The 17,628-nt window shown below is 43.4% G+C and overlaps 1 protein-coding gene across 3 annotated transcripts in view; it reads right to left on the minus strand.

Annotated features, from left to right (window-relative positions):
- Positions 1-17,628, minus strand: part of UBAC2 (UBA domain containing 2) — a 249,802-nt gene that overhangs the window by 79,019 nt on the left and 153,155 nt on the right. For all 3 annotated transcript variants that reach the window (XR_013223960.1, XM_077297117.1, XM_077297118.1), the window contains exons 6-7: positions 14,905-15,028; positions 12,809-12,856 (exon numbers count right to left, since the gene is read on the minus strand). Coding sequence is in view for 2 of the 3 variants with exons in the window: in XM_077297117.1 (XP_077153232.1) it covers positions 12,809-12,856; positions 14,905-15,028 (172 nt within the window). In the remaining variant the exon portion in view is untranslated. The remainder of the gene's footprint in view (positions 1-12,808; positions 12,857-14,904; positions 15,029-17,628) is intronic.

Genomic DNA, 17,628 nt, shown 5'->3' on the forward strand with positions numbered 1-17,628 from the left:
TCCGCGGATTTTTCAAAAACTGAGCGGAAAAATTCACACAGTAATCCACAATGTGGGCACATAGCCTTAGGCTGTGTGCCCACGTTGCATTTTTTTTGCATTTCCGCTGCATTTTTGCCGCAGTGGAAACGCTTAAAAAAAGCATTACCATGCAATCTTATGGGATTTCGCAGTTTCTGGGCCCATGCTGCGGATTTTCCCGCTGCGGAATCGCATAGCGGTAAACTCCGCAGCATGTTCATTATTTCTGGGGAATCGCGACGATTCTGCCGCCATAGGATTGCATTGAAACGCTCACTTTACGCATGTGGCTATGCCCACCATGCATAAAGTGAGCGCTTCATGTGAAGGTGTGGAGGAAAGGAGACTCTCCTTCAGGCCCTGGGTACCATATTCCTGTGAAAAAAAAGAATTAAAATAAAAAATAGGGATATAATTACCTCCCGATGGCCCCGGAGTCCTCCCGCCTCTCAGCATAGCACGCGGCGGCTTCCGTTCCCAGGGATGCGCGATTTGTGCGAATCACCTGGGATGATGTCGAGGTCACGCAACCGTGACATCACAAAGGTCCTTCGCGCAATGCATCCCTGGGAAAGGAATGTACCGGGAGCGCCGCTGAGGAGATCGGGGGCCGTCGGAAGGTGAGAATAACCATATTTTAAATTTTTTTTTTTTAACATTCTATCTTTTACTATTGATGCTGCATAGGCACTATGCTTGACAAGTGTGACCAACCTGTCAGTTACTTTTCCAAGCGATGCTTCAAATCACTTGGAAAAGTGCAAGCATTCTGCAAGCTAAAAACGCTTGTAAAATGCTTGTGTTTTGCAGGAAAACGCATGCGAATTTCGCAGGCATTTTACCCACAGCAGGGAGTTGCGGAAGTGCTGCGGACATTTCCACAGCATTTCTGCAATGTGGGCACATAGCCTTTGGAAACTACATTACCCAAAGAATTAATCTATGGGTGTGTTGAGCATATAGAACCCCCAATTGCTTCTCATTATTTTGTAACATTGGGACGTGAAATAGATAAATGCCTTCTTTTTTTCATGAAAATGTTGTTTAGCCCCATTTTTTTTAATTTTCACAAGGAATTATAGGAAGTAATGAACCCAAACATTCATACAGCAACTTCTTCTGAATCTAGCAATACCTGATATGCGGTTGAAAAGTACTATTTGTGCACAGGACAGGGATCAGAATGGAAAAAAAAATCGCTATTTGGTTTTTGGAACACAAATTTGGCAGTTATAGTTTGTGGTTGCCACTTGCAGAGTCTCTAAGCTTTCAAATCCCCAAAAAGTGGCCCTATTTTGCTAACTACACTCAGCGAAATCATCTAGTGGGGTCAGCGAATATTTTGACCCCACTGGCATTTTCAACACTATTCTTTTTATTTGAGGGATTTTTTAACAATTTTTGGGAATGGGAATATAGTCAATAATGTGAATAATAAAACATAACAGAGTGATCTAAAACTTGTTCAGTTAAACAATTAAGTAAGAAGTTATATCCAAAGAAGAATCAACAGAGAAAAAAAAGGGTTAGTGCAAGAGGAGAGGAATGAAGAAGTAAAAGTAAGGAAAGAAAAGGGCATAGGAGACGGATGGCTCAGATAAACGTGGAGAGTATGGACAGGGGAAAAGATCATTCTTATTGGGGTCATACTTGATTCTGAGCTTTCATTTACCCCCCACATCCGATCACTGGCTCGCTCTTCTTATCTGCATCTCAAAAACATTTCTAGAATTCGCCCTTTTCTTACTTTCGACTCTGCAAAAACTCTTATTGTTTCACTTATTCATTCTCATCTGGACTATTGTAACTCTTTACTAATCGGCCTCCCTCTTAACCAAACTCTCCCCCGCTCTAATCTGTCCTGAATGCTGCTGCCAGGATTACATTCCTCACCAACCGTTACACCGATGCCTCTACCCTGTGCCAGTCATTACACTGGTTACCCATCCACTCCAGAATCCAGTACAAAACTATTACCCTCATCCACAAAGCACTCCATACCTCAGCGCCACCCTACATCTCCTCCCTGGTCTCAGTCTACCACCCTACCCATGCTCTCCGTTCTGCTAATGACCTGAGGTTAGCATCCTCAATAATCAGAACCTCCCACTCGCATCTCCAAGACTTTTCACGTGCTGCGCCAATTCTTTGGAATGCACTACCCAGGTTAATACGATTAATCCCCACAGGTTTAAGCATGCCCTAAAACTGCATTTGTTCTGACTGGCCTACCGCCTCAACGCATTAACCTAACTATCCCTGTGTGGTCCATTCAAAAAACTTAAACCATAATCAGGTTCCTCGCATCATGTTCTCATACGCTTTATGCAGTTAATAGCCCTCTGTGTCTGTACTGTTACATATTTAGGCTGTTAACTGGTTCATGCAGCTTTACATGAACACCCGACCCTTACACTATGGCTGGCCTGAACAACGAAAGCAATTGTTACCATCAGGGCCGTATTTGCCACTGGGCACTTGAGGGCACATGCCTAGGGCAAGACGATGCGGGGGGCGGCACCTGAGCAAGTTTAAATATATATATTTTTTTCTTTTTTTAAAGTCCGGGGTCACCCCACCCACCCACCTCAGTCCTGGCTGCTGGGGGGGGAGGGGGTCTCGGGCGCAGGGCTGCCATCAGGGCATTACTGCCCTGACTACTGTATGGGGCAGAAATGGGTGCTGTACCTTTAAGCAGCAGCAGGCCCAAGTGCATCATGGTCCTGACGCTGGTCATGTGACACGCTGCACGCTCTTCTTAATGTAGGAGCACTGGAGCAGACTGCAGCGAAGCAGGTCATGTTTGTGGGAGAATATACTGAAGTCGGCGGTGAGCAGGGAGAGGAGGCGGGCAGTGTGTGAGGACTCAGAGGAAGCTGCAGAGAGGAGTGAGGTGAGAGAGGAGACGGGAGTCTGCTGATGTGAGTGAGGAGGGGGGAGGCTGCTAAGGAGAGGAGATGAGAGGCTGGTAAGAAGAGGTGATGAGAGGCTGGTAAGGAGAGGAGATGAGAGGCTGGAAAGGAGATGAGAGGCTGGAGAGGAGATGAGAGGCTGAAAAGGAGAGGAGAGGCTGGAAAGGAGAGGAGAGGCTGGAAAGGAGATGAGAGGCTGGAAAGGAGAGGAGATGAGAAGCTGGAAAGGAGAAGAGAGGCTGGAAAGGAGAGGAGAGGCTGGAAAGGAGATGAGATGCTGGAAAGGAGATGAGAGGCTGGAAAGGAGATGAGAGGAGATGAGAGGCTGGAAAGGAGAGGAGATGAGAGGCTGGAAAGGAAATGAGAGGCTGGAAAGGAGATGAGAGGCTGGAAAGGAGATGATAGGCTGGAAAGGAGATGAGAGGCTGGAAAGGAGATGAGAGGCTGGTGAGGGGAGGCTGCTGAGGAGAGGAGATGAGAGGCTGGTGAGGAGATGAGAGGCTGCTGATGTGAGTGAGGAGAGGGGAGGCTGCTAAGGGGAGGATATGAGAGGCTGGTGAGGAGAGATGAGAGGCTGGAGAGGGGAGGCTGCTGAGGAGAGATGAGAGGCTGGTCTCATGCTGTATATGGGGAGGCTGTGTGGGGCTCATACTGTATATAGGGAGGCTGTGTGGGGCTCATGCAGTATATGGGGAGGCTGTGTGGGGCTCTTGCAGCATATGGGGAGGCTGTGTGGGGCTCATGCTGTATATGGGGAAGCTGTGTGGGGCTCATGCTGTATATGTGGAGGCTGTTTGGGGCTCATGCTGTATATAGGGAGGCTGTGTGGGGCTCATGCTGTATATAGGGTGGCTGTGTGGGGCTCATGTTGTATATAGGGAGGCTGTGTGGGGCTCATGTTGTATATAGGGAGGCTGTGTGGGGCTCATGTTGTATATAGGGAGGCTGTGTCGGGCTCATGCAGTATTTGGGGTGGCTGTGTGGGGCTCATGCTGTATATGTGGAGGCTGTGTGGGGCTCATGCTGTATATGTGGAGGCTGTGTGGGGCTCATGCTGTATATAGGAAGGCTGTGTGGGGCTCATGCTGTATATAGGGTGGCTGTGTGGGGCTCATGCTGTATATGGGGAGGCTGTGTGGGGCTCATGCTGTATATAGGGAGGCTGTGTGGGGCTCATGCTGTATATGGGGAGGCTGTGTGGGGCTCATGCTGTATATAAGGGGCTGTGGGGGGTTTAAAGATATATAGGGGGGTGTCAGCATACTTAATTCTGCTCAATATTAAGTGATACAATTAATATTAATTAATATTGAGAATTATTTTCATGCTATTGGTTCAGCCTCCACAACAGTCATGGTCTTTCATCTGGCCCCTCGGGAAAATAAATTGCCTACCCCTGATTTAGAGACATGGAGTGAGAAGCCAACAGACGATAGCACCAGATTAGTCAGTTCTATCACTAAATTACCCATCCAGCTCTTCAAACTATTCTCTCTGAAACGTCCGAGCATTGTAGAGATAAATGTCCCTGTTTGCAGTCTGAGTGATGCTGCCCATGGTTTTGGTAATATGAATCGACTGACAGGTTCCCCTTAAAAATCTGTCAGCCAAACCTTGCAACCGTGGCAGAATCAAATGACTATGTACGGTGTATGAGATCCACCAGATTCTCACATGACAACTAATGGAAAGGTTTGCTAAGGCTACTTTCACATCAGCGATTTTCTCCGTTCGCGGCAGATACTGCAGTTTTTCCGCATCTGTCGCGTAACATATCACTTACGGGCCAGCAACTCTGCGTTCGGCCTCATTCATTCCCTATGGGACTTGCGGACATGTGCGGCACTTGAGGTGAGACAAAAAAAACCACTGGTAGCAGCATTTTTTTTTCCTGTTGCTGCAAGTACCGCATTTGCCGGATCGCAGCAAAACCGCAAGTGCCACAAGTCCCATAGGGAATGAATGAGGCCGAACACAGTGTTGCCATAAGTGATCCGTTACGGATGCGGAAAAACTGCCGGATCTGCCGCAAATGTCAAAAATCGCTGATGTGAAAGTAGCCTAAGTCACTGCCGATAGTGTCTGCATTAGTCATACTCACCAATGGGGGAGGCAGCACGAAAAGTGCCTAGGGCAGCAGAAACTCTAAATACGGCCCTGGTTACCATCCACCTCTCGTGTTTCCCCTTTTTCCTCATAGTTTGTAAGCTTGCGAGCAGGGCCCTCATTCCTCTTGGTATCTGTTTTGAACTGTGATTTCTGTTATGCTGTAATGTCTATTGTCTGTGCAAATCTCCTCTATAATTTGTAAAGCGCAGCGGAATATGTTGGTGCTATATAAATAAAATTATTATTATTATTATTGAAACAATATTTTTAATAAAACAATTTTCAATTTGCTTAGTTAAATATGTAATTGTACTCGTACTTCTTGGCATATAATAAAGCTTTTTACCTAAGAAGGGGGTAGTCAGACTTGAGGCAAGAAATAGGTTCCAAGATGACCATGTGGAATAGTATTTTTTAACCCCTTAGTGAACAAGCCAATTTGGTACTTAATGACCAAGCTAATTTTTACAATTATGACCACTGTCACATTATGAGGTTATAGCTCTGGAACGCTTCAACTTATCCCACTGATTCTGAGATTTCGCGACATATTGTACTTCACGATAGTCGTAAAATTTCTTTGCTATAATTTGCATTTATTTATTTAAAAAAAACGGAAATTTAGCAAAAATGTTGACAATTTTGCAATTTGCAAACTTTTATTTTTTGTACTCTTAAATCAGAGTATGGTGCCACACAAAACAGTTACTAAATAACATTTTCCACATGTCAACTTTACATCAGCACAATTTTGGAAACATAATTTTTTTTTCTTAGGACGTTATACGGGTTAAAAGTTGACCAGCAATTTCTCATTTTTCCAACAAAATTTACAAACCATTTTTTTAGGGACCGCCTCACATTTGAAGTGAGTTTGGGGGGTCAATATAACAGAAAATAACCAAAAGTGACACTATTCTAAAAACTGCACCCCTCAAGGTGCTCAAAACCACATTCAAGAAGTTTATTAACCCTTCAGGTGCTTCACGAGCAATGTGGAAGGAAAAAAGGGTAACAGAAGAAAATGGACCACAAAATTTATTGTGCAAGTACGCAGATACCCCGTATGTGGGGGAAAGGCACTGTTTGATGGCATGGCAGGGCTCAGAAGGGAGGGAGCACCGTTTTACTTTTTGAACGCAAAATTGGCTGGAATCAATGGTGGGCGCCATGTCGCGTTTGGAGACCCTCTGATGTACCTAAACAGTGGAAACCCCTCAATTCTAACTCCAACCCAAACCCCAACACACCCCTAACCCTAATCCCAACTCTAACCATAACCCTAACCACAATCCTAACCCAACACACCCCTAACCCAATCTCAACCCTACCCGTAATCCCAACTATAACCACAACCCTAACCTCAACCCTAGCCCCAACCCTAATGGAAAAAAACAACTTTTTTTTTTTACTTTTACCTAAATAATGGGGTGATAAAGGGGGGTTTGATTCACTATTTTTTTTATTTTGATCACTGTGATAGGGTCTATCAGAGTCAGCAACATGAACCAATAGGAAAAATTTCCTATTGTTTCTAGGTGCGTGCCAGCAGATCTCGGCGGGCGCACTGCGTATGCGTCAGCCATTTTCTACTTGGAAGAAGACGCCAGCGGCAGAGGGACAGGACTGGGGGATGGAAGTGGGTCCAAGCACACCGGAGGTACCGGGGGGACTCTGGGGACCCTATTGCTCTCTCCTCTGATGTACTAGATCACATTGGAGGAGAGAGAAATCAAATAGGAAATCAGACTTTTTTTTTTTTTAGGTCACTGTTATTCCACGAATAACGGTGATCGCAATCCTGGCGTCGGTACAACCGGCCCAAATCATGTTTTCCGGGGTCTCAGCTACCCCAAGTAGCTGAGACCCTGGAGAATTTCCAACGCTAGGGGGGCGTTATACACTTATTTCTCAGCTCCATTAAAAAGCGGCGCTGAGGAATAAGTACCCTTAAATACCGCCGTTAAAAGGCGTATCGGCAGTCGTTAAGGGGTTACAAAATTATTTCTTAGAGCGTAAGGATGTTCAAAAGAATTATGGGAAGCCATAAACGCTGAGATCTCATCTCCCGAGATCTCCATCTGTACATGCGCCGGCCCCGGCAGCAATTTTCACTGAGTCCACCGCATAGTAAACCACGTAAGTGCGGCGGCTCTGGCCTTTCACAAAATGTTGGCAAAGCCCCCGGAGCACCAAACACCCGCAGCGGCGCACCGCACATCCGAACACCCCCGCGTCCAAGCCTGCAGTCTGCAGCAACGCTCCACTCTTGCCTCCTTCAGCAGCCACCACTTCCAGCAAGCAATAAGATGCATGGATTATAAGAAGCACCACCATTTTATTAAAAAAAAGTTTTTCTCCTATTTTACTCCTCAAAATTTGGTGTGCGTCTTATAATCCGCAAAATACGATATATAAACATATATATACAATTTTAAAAATTACAAAAAGGAAAACGGGCTGATGCGAAAGTTTGGTCACCTCTGGAGATGTGTGTGCTCAGATAATTAAGATCTGAGACCTTGGTCAAAGTTAGCTTGTTAGGATTATGGCTTGTTCAATATCATCGATAGGAAAGGCCAGGTGATGTAAATTTCCCAGCTTTATAAAAATCTAGTCTCCTCTAGCCTTGTGCTAAAAAACAGCAGCCATGGTTTCAAAGCGTTTTCAAGTTGCCCTTTCCTCAGTTCAAAATGTAATTAAGAAATAGCAGCTAACAAGAACAGCGAAGGTCAAGTTAAGGCCTGGAAGACCTTCACCTTAGCAGAATCTGGTGTCGTAGTACATAGTTCTACTTTTCAGAAGTACCTGCACAAATATGGCCTTCATAGAAGAATCATCAGAAGGACATCTCTCTTGCCTCCTCACCCAAAAAATTAGCATCAGAACTAAGCAAAAGAACATCTCGAGAAGCCTGATCGATTTGGAAAAAAGTCCTGTGGACCGATGAGGTTAAAATAGAACTCTCTGGTCACAATGATCAAAGGTATTTGTGGAGAATTTCACGAAAAGAACATCTCAACAACCATCAAGCAAGGGGGAGGATCAATCATGCTTTGGGGTTGTGTTTGCAGCCAATGGCACAGGGAACATTTGACGGGTAAAGGGAAGAAAAGATTTAATGAAATTTCAACAAATTCTTGAAGCAAACATAACACCATATAAAAAAAAGCTTAAGTTGAAAAGAAGATGGCTTCTACAAATGGATAATGTTACTAAACACACGTCAAAATTCACAATAGACTACCTCACAAGGCGCAAGCTGAAGGTTTTACAGTAGCCCTCACAGTCCCCCTGATATGAACATCACTGATAATCTGTGGATAGACCTCAAAATAGCAGTGCATGCAAGATGACCCAGGAATCTCACAGAACTAGAAGAATTTTCAAAGGAAAAATGGATGAAAATCCCTCAAACAACAATTTAAAGACTCTTGGATGGCTATAAAAAGTGTTTATAAGCTGTGGTACTTTAATAGGGGAGTGCTCCTAGGTACTAACCATGCAGAATGCCCAAACTTTTGCATCAGCTCATTTTTCTTTTTGTAATTTTTCAAATGTAAAAGATGAAAATAGTTTTCTTTGCCTAAAATACAAAGGAAATTTGTCATCTGTAACTTTAGGCCTTTCAGAGATCAATTCATCTTCCACTTGCCTAACTGTTTACAATAACTGTAATTTTGACCAGAGGTGCCCAAACTTTTAAAGTAGATCTCTGCACTGCCTCCCCGAGAAACTGTAAGTTGCATCCTAGAATGCACGTCATTGACGCGTCACCAGAAGCTGAGGACTGCTAGCTCTGGAAGGCAGATCCAGGAAGCCGAGAGCTCTCCATGGAGGGAAGCAGCTGAAACCAGGAGCCTCATCATGCTCGACTATTCAGGCTGAGAGACTTCTACCCAGGAAGGAGCCACCGACCTCTTGACAGGAGGAAGGAAAGGAAGTATCTCCCCGATCCTTCTAAGCCAGTCCTGAATTGTAAGCTTTGTGCATCGGCGCACCTCTCACGCATCTGTGCTCCTAGAGACAGGGAAAAACACTGGTATGTGAGGGCAGGAGGGGGTATTTAACCACTTGTGTGTTTTACTGTCCCTACAGAGGATAAGAAGGACTACCTCTTGGTATGCTGTCAGGAGGGACATCCTGGAAAAAAATGTTACTCCATCTTCTCAATGCAGTCAGTCGATGAAAAGAATCGGGACATATGCACAACCCCATAAAATAACATGAGTATGAGTGCTATCTGTCAAAACTATGGACAGCACTCGTCCGATTTATACAGTCGTGTAAACGAGTCCGAATATTAAGGAAAACGGTGTAACAGGACACAAAAATTTAATAATTAAGTATTGTTGTTTCATCCTGTTAAGTATCCATCAATAATGAAAAGAATAAGAAGACAAGAGCCACAAAGTAAAAATATGTAAGGCACAAAAATAGCATATCCGTCAATGAAGTGAAGCCTCTTTAAATAAATTTATATGTAAAAAGTAAAGTTTTGTAAAAATACAAAAAGTAACTGCAGTAACAGATGGAAATACATCACCGCCTCTATAGATTTCATTTTTTTTCTTCACTCTGTGAGCTTTGAAAAAGTAATGCCACAATAAAAAATATTAAACTTCTAGTTCATAAAACAGCTCTTCTAGCTAACTGTGTAACACCACAAGTACAACACAAGCCAGAGCCAACACAGAAACGAAAGGATTTCAAGGGCCCATCTGTCTCTTCTACAGATAAGTAGCATGTGGAAGGTGAGTTTTCTAGCTTCTTTCACTTGGTTTTGGTGCTGTGCGGCAGCCATTGTTGCTGTGATTTTGTAGTTTTGTGCCTGTGATCATGATTAAGGGTGAGTGTTGACCTGAAATGCGCATAAAAAGTCATGGTGACAGGTGGTCTATGTCCTGTGTATGGATTTCATCTAAAAAAAGAAGAATCGGTTTGTGAAGCTGGATTATTTCTTCATTTATTGTGCATGCGAGGCGGTGTGACCCGAAGTCATGGGGACTCAGCCTCACAGCATTGGTGCAGTTACGTACCAGGTTGCCTGCCATGCTGGTGCACAGCGGCATACCTTTCAGGCTAGGGTCCCAATGAGAGGTTCACCGTGACATGGTAGTGGGCTTCATACCGTCTGATCACAATGTTAAACTAAGAACCTCATTCTCAGTTTTGTATATTTTTGTCTGATGGCATTAGATCAAATCAAAGTATGATTTTTGGATGTGCAGTCCGTGTCTATTTTCCTACAGTTCTGGCATGTGGGATAAAAAGGTAAAAGGACACACAGCCTTTAGTGTAAGTTAACAAAACCATTTAAAATAAAATTGTCAAAGTTTTCATCTGTGTGCAAGATGTATTTTTACAGCAGCAGCTATCAACCATTTACAAGACCATGTACAGTTTCCTGTGTTACAGAATTGCAATGTATCCATAAAAATTGTTTGCATTTGACTTTTTTTGCACACCGATAGACTTGAATGGCAGAGTCCCATTTGATTTATAGAAGAAACTAGTGCATCCTGTTAATTTTTTTTCCACACACAGATTCAGATAAGAAAGAAAAATTGTCCATCTACACTGCCCTATTGAACAGCATTGTCCGAGGGCTATCCGTTTTGTGCACAAGTCCTTATATAGATGAAGAAAACTGTTGTCGGTACTTCTTCCTGACATGATGAAAAGAAATAGGGACCAGCTCAACTCTCTCTGTACAACGGACTCGCCCTCTCATGTGGGTTATTCGGAAAGCGTAGATAAGTAGGACTTATCCAGTCTGTTAGATCAGCTCTACTGCCCTCCGAGTGAAGAAGCCTTTTTAATTAGGACTTAACCCCTTTCCGACATTGGGCGTAATAGTACGCTGATGTCGGACACCCTCCCTTTGATGTGGGCTCCGGCGGTGAACCCACATCTTTCCCAGGACACGTCAGTTGTTTTGAACAGCTGACATGTGCCCGCAATAGCTGCAAGTGGAATCACGATAAGCCCGTGGCTATTAAATAGTTAAATGCCGCTGTCAAACGCTGACAGCAGCATTTAAATGGCGCTTCCGGCAATCGCACCAGAAATACGCACATTGGAGACCCGCGTCACGTGATTGCGGGTCACCGGTGTGTCGGGATGACAACCTGAGGTCTCCTGGAGACCTCTATGGTTGTCACTGCTGGATTGTTGTGAGCGCCACCCAATGGTCGGCGCTCATAGCAAGTCAGCAATTCTACTACATAGAGGCGATCTGACCATCGCCTTTATGCAGCAGAGCAGATCGAGTTGTGCCAGCTTCTAGTCTCCCATGCAGACTATCGAAGCATGGCAAAAGTAAAAATATATATATTTAAAAATATAAAAAAATATATATATATAAAAGTTCAAATCACCCCCCTTTCACCCAATTCAAAATAAAACAATATAAATAAAATCAAACATACACATATTTGGTATCGCAGCGTTCAGAATCTGCAGAGCTATCAATAAAAAAAAAGGATTAACCTGATCGCTAAACGTCGTAGCGAGAAAGTCAAAACGCCAGAATTACATTTTTTGGTCGCCGCGACATTGCATTAAAATACAATAACGGGTGATCAAAAGAACATATCTCCACCAACATGGTATCATTAAAAACATCAGCTCGGCATGCAAAAAATAAGCCCTAACCCAACACGAGATCACGAAAAATGGAGACGCTACAGGTATCGGAAAAAGGAACAGTTTGTTTTTTTTAGCAAAGTTTGGATTTTTTTTTCACCAGTAAGGCCCCTTTCACACAACAGTTTTTTGCCATCAGTCGAGATCCGTCGAATTTTGACAAAAAAAAAGGATCCGGCGACTGAAGCCGCCGGATCCATTTTTTTCTCATAGACTTGTATTAGCGACGGACTGCGACGGATGGCCTCACGTTTCATCCGTTGTTCGCCGGAGACAAAGGACATAGTAACTTTTTTGTGTCCGTCGAAAAAACGTTGCCGCCTGTCGTTTGCTAGAATGGAAGCCTATGGCGCCGGATGCGTCGGATTCCGTTTACTTTAACTGAGCATGCTCCGATTTTTTAAGAATCCAATTAGCCGAATCAGCTAGTCGGACCCGGCGAAAAAACGGATCCGTTGAATCAGTTTTTCACAATCTGCGATGGATCAGTTTTTTCAAAATTCGACGGATTGCGACTGATGGCAAAAAACTGATGTGTGAAAGGGGCCTTAGATAAAAAAGAACCTAGACGTGTTTGGTGTCTATGAACTCGTAATGACCGGGAAAAAACAAGTGTGGGATTGCACTTTTTTTTGCAATTTCATCACACTTGGAATTTGTTTCCCGTTTTTTGGACATGACATGGTAAAACCAATGGTGTCATTCAAAAGTACAACTTGTCCCACAAAAAATTTGCCCCCACATGGCCATATTGATGGAAAAATAAAAAGTTATGGCTCTGGGAAGGAGGGGAGCGAAAGACGAAAACCCAAAACCGAAAAAAGCTCCGGTCATGAAAGGGTTAAAATACACTTGGAAAGGTGTTTCTATCATGAGAAGTGAATTAAACATGCCTATAATTAACTTAAACTTCTGGGGTATGTGTAAAAGGTTAAGGATTGTAAAGTAGTAGCATGTAGTACATCAGAGACTTAAAACTATATGTATCAATTGTGACATATTGTGCATGTAAAAAAAAAAAGAGTTACTGTGATCTTACTGTAGAAGTTAGGATATGTATGCAAATATTAGAGACAGATGAGTAGACACTATATGTATTATCACAAATGGGGACTTACCACTCCACTTATAGCAACCACCAGCATATAGGGACTTGATGTCAAAAGCTAAAAAGGGTAAATAAAAGTGTCAGGATAGTAACTCAATCACTTAACTAATTTTCTTAAAATGACAAAGATATCACCATGCAGCAAAATATTCAGATGCAGAAAAGTGTAACTACACACCTCGCTATAAAAGTTTAATGACTTTTGCTTTTTTTTTTATAGGGAACTGATCAGTAACATTCCCCATGTGCCAGGAAAAGTAGTGCAGGATAGTGCAGTATAAAACATTACCAAGGATAACTAATTCTGCGCTGCCGCCAATGTATAGAAGTTTAGCGTTTATTGATATGGAAATTATGGAGTGCACTTGCAGTCTATGGCTCCGCTTCACTTCTCACCCTGGCACTGCTCCATTTCACTTCTCCCCTGACAGTGCTCCGTTTCACTTCTTCCCCTGGCACAGCTCCGTTTCACTTCTCCCCCTGGCACTGCTCCATTTCACTTCTCCCCCTGGCACGGCTCCGTTTCACTTCTTCCCCCAAAACTGCTCCGTTTCACTTCTCCCCCTGGCACGGCTCCGTTTCACTTCTCCCCCTGGCACGGCTCCGTTTCACTTCTCCCCCTGGCACGGCTCAGTTTCACTTCTCCCCCTGGCACAGCTCCGTTTCACTTCTCCCCCTGGCACGGCTCCGTTTCACTTCTACCCCTGGCACGGCTCCGTTTCACTTCTACCCCTGGCACGGCTCCGTTTCACTTCTACCCCTGGCACGGCTCCGTTTCACTTCTACCCCTGGCACTGCAACATTTCTCTTCCCTGCCTGGCACTGCTCCATTTCACTTCTCTGCCTGGCACGGCTCCGTTTCACTTGTTCCCCCGACACTGCTCTGTTTCACTTCTCCTCCTGGCATGGCTCCGTTTCACTTCTCCCCCTGGCACTGCTCCGTTTCACTTCTCCCCCGACCCTGCTCCGTTTCACTTCTCCCCCTGGCACTGTTCCATTTCACTTCTCTCCCTGGCACTGCTCCGTTTCACTTCTCCCCCTGGCATGGCTCCGTTTCACTTCTCCCCCTGACATGGCTCCGTTTCACTTCTCCCCTTGGCACAGCTCTGTTTCACTTTTCCCTCTGACAAGGCTCCATTTCACTTCTCCCCATGGCACTGCTCCCTGACTTCCTGATTGATAGCAGAAAGCATAGGTCACATTATGCAGCAAAGTCTCTGTCTCCTCTGTTAATCAAGAGTCAGGAGAAGTGCCAACAGGGACAAGCAAAGAGATAGATTGTAAGTGCACTGATAAAACCACTAGAGCAATCATGAACATAATTTGCATATCAATAAAAAATGAATTTTGGTGCAATGGATGGCGCTATATTCATAATGCTTTACACTGCCCTATCCTCTACTACCTTTTGCTTACAAAAGTTAACATTACTAAGAGGTGACGTGTTAACTTTTTGCATCGGGATTGTTTTTTGTGTGCTAATTGAAGCAATGCTACATCTCTGTATGTTGTGTAATCATAACCATTATAGGTTAATAGCAGGTCTTTCTGACTATTTTCCCTTAAAAGGCATAAAATATACTGTTGTGCAAAACAGGATAAAGATTGACATAGCAAAATATAGTAGATTACCAAACATGAGCAATATAGAGAAAAAGTGTCCAATTCCATACACAAGACGGACATATCCCATATTATATGACCTGTCAGTTTTCCTGAATAAATACTTGTATTTCCGGAGAATTAACAATGATTGAATTCTTATTACATTGAGTTGTGCTGATCACCTCAGCCACCCTGTTCTAGGATTACATGGCTGCAGAAGTGAGGATCAGAATGATAGAAGTTCATGTTTATGCTACTTGCACTTGAAGATATAAAGTGGCAGAGTCTGAAGGAAATTAAGTTATCAGCTTCAGTATCTATGATGCTTAGAACTGGTACCCTAGTGCCAAAAGTACTACAGGGAGTTCACTGCCTGCATGGAGATTTCGGAAATACTTGGTCCCTGAAAGGCATACTTTTTTTTCAATGCAAAATATAAATTAAACAAGGACTCAACATTTTAATTAATGTCAGCAGTATGGCAGATGAAATGTTACCTACCTGTAGTCCCACTATGTACACCAAAGTTTTATTGGTGATTGGAAACCAACCAAATATGTGAGCCAATGGCACCCGTGGCATGGAACAATAAAATGGCACAAACAATGCAAAGACTGGAGACAAACTGTAGAGAAAAATAACAGAAACAAATCAGCACTGGCAAATATAACTTACACAGCTGAAACACTATTCAGACATATCGTAAAATCACCTCGACGCGCGTCTGTTATAGAGGAATACAGGTACACAACCTTGTGACATAGAACAGAGAATGAGGCATTCCAAAATAAAAAAGTAATGGGATCAATAAACAAATATATAATGTCCATGTAACAATACAGTTTTTTTCACTTCAAGAAAACCAGAATGGATCCAGCATAAATTTGTATTCCACCTTCATAAAAGCCATAGCGCGTATAGTAGTATATATGGTAGTAAAAATGTTACCCTGTACCTAGTGCGGCCGCACTCGTAACCATCGCTATGGAGTGTGCCCTGCAGACGTTCCACTGACCTCACATAGATTACCAAAATCACAATAATGTGTGTGTCCAGCTGAACTTCAGTGATGGACACTCCAGGAATACCCAAGCCAGTACTAAGGAAGGTGTGGATCTCAGGCCTGCACCAAAGCAGCTCTGTAACACCAGCTTGTAGCTTCATCACACTGTAAGGATCCCATGTATCATTCCAAAGACTTCGCCACTAGGTGATTTTAAATTAAGGTGTTACAAAATACCCTAATAACAATGTATAATTGCGAGCAAACTAGGTTTTGTCATCTGTTGTCAGCGGCTATATGGCTAATACGTGAAGATCCCCAACAATAAATCTTAAACTTTTATTGAATATACTTAAAAACCGGACCAACACTAATGTAAACACACTGACATAAAACAAATTAACAAGCTCAAAGTCGGTATTAAGATGAAATGTTAATCTTGAAAAATTGTTAGATAAGCTACCTCACCCTACTCATTATCTCAAGACAATATTGCCTAGCCACGGAGGTTGGCATCCTAAGATACGACATTGGCGCACCCGCTCACCGGTGGCTGTACATCAGATGCTCTATTACACCCCAAAATAAAAAACTCAATACCAAGATAGACTTGAAGTATCCCAATGTGCTTTAAAGACGGTGCCAACATGCATATAGGACCAGATGTGTCCCCTAGTGCATACCATTATATATTTGATATATTGGCAAGGTACTGATCAGAAAAATGTCTTCAGTTAAGGCTACTTTCACACTAGCGTTAACTGCAATCCGCCACAATGCGTCGTTTTGCCGAAAAAACGCATCCTGCAAAAGTGCTTGCAGGATGCGTTTTTCCCCATAGACTTACATTAAGCGACGTATTGCGACGGATTGACACACGTCGCAACCGTTGTGCGACGGTTGCGCCGTGTTGTGGCGGACCGTCGGGACCAAAAAACGCTACATGTAACGTTTTTTGCTCACGACGGTCCGCTTTTTCCGACCGCGCATGCGCGGCCGGAACTCCGCCCCCACCTCCCCGCACCTCACAATGGGGCAGCGGATGCGCTGGAAAAATGCATCCGCTGCCCCCGTTGTGCGGCGGAGACAACGCTAGCGTTGGGAACCTCGGACCGACGCTAGTGTGAAAGTAGCCCAACTGACTTGACGTGTTTCACCATTAAGCTCATCAAGAGGCCTGGTGCAGAGATGTCAACTCATGATATTCGGCATTAGTGAGCCAGAACTCCAGATGTCCATGTTTAAACAAATATCCCACTTCATATATAGTCTTAGATTTTTGCATTTTGTGCAAGTGAGGGCATGGCTCAGCCTACATGAGCAGGACATTACATTTAAAAAGCGTCCCAAGCCTGAGGTGTCCAGAGTTCGCAACCCAGTCCTTTGTCTGCCCATATTCACACAGGTTATTTAACCTTAACCATGTGTCAATTTTGGCACATGGTAAGGTTTTAATATTAGACAGTGTAGGACCATCCCAAATAGGGTCAACTAGTTGCAGGTGGGATGGCTTTTATGCTTCTTTTTTTTTTTTTTAATAAAAAAAACAGTGTCATTATATGTTATTGAAATGCACATTTGCTTTTTACTTATTTAGTTACAGCAGGGTTTAAAATCATTTTGCTTCTTGTAGGTTTTGTCTGTTTAATGGCTAATGTGAACATGTGTTTATATAGCTCTGGCAAAAATTAAGAGACCACCACATTAAAACCGTGTCATTGGCAGCCCAATCTCCAGACCTGAACCCCATTGAAAACCTCTGGAATGTAATCAGGAGGATGATGGATAGTCAGAAGTCATCAAACAAAGAAGAACTGCTTACATTTTTGCGCCAGAAGCAGTGTGAAAGACTGGTGGTCAAAGCTTTGACAAAGACCTTTCTGGTCGAAACGCGTAGCTTTACTCACTAGGGTTATGGTGTTGTCTGCATGGAGCATTGTTCTATTGTGTTTTTAATGTTTTCATTAAAGTTTTTCATTTTATTCATTTGGAGCTGGAACATTTTTTTTTTTCACTAATCTGCATCTTGTCAGGATCGGGTTCCGTGCTCTGCTGGAAATGGTGAGCTGGCTTTTTTTCTCTTTTTGTCTTTAACACATTAGTATTGTTGTTTCTAAATGATTATGAACTTGTTTTCTTTGCATTATTTGAGTTCTGAAAGCACTGTGGTTTTTTTTATATTTTGACCATTTTTCTTTGTCAGAAAAAAACTACACCCAGCA

The sequence above is a fragment of the Ranitomeya variabilis genome, chromosome 3 (genome assembly GCF_051348905.1).
Source record: "Ranitomeya variabilis isolate aRanVar5 chromosome 3, aRanVar5.hap1, whole genome shotgun sequence".
Lineage (NCBI taxonomy): Eukaryota > Metazoa > Chordata > Amphibia > Anura > Dendrobatidae > Ranitomeya > Ranitomeya variabilis.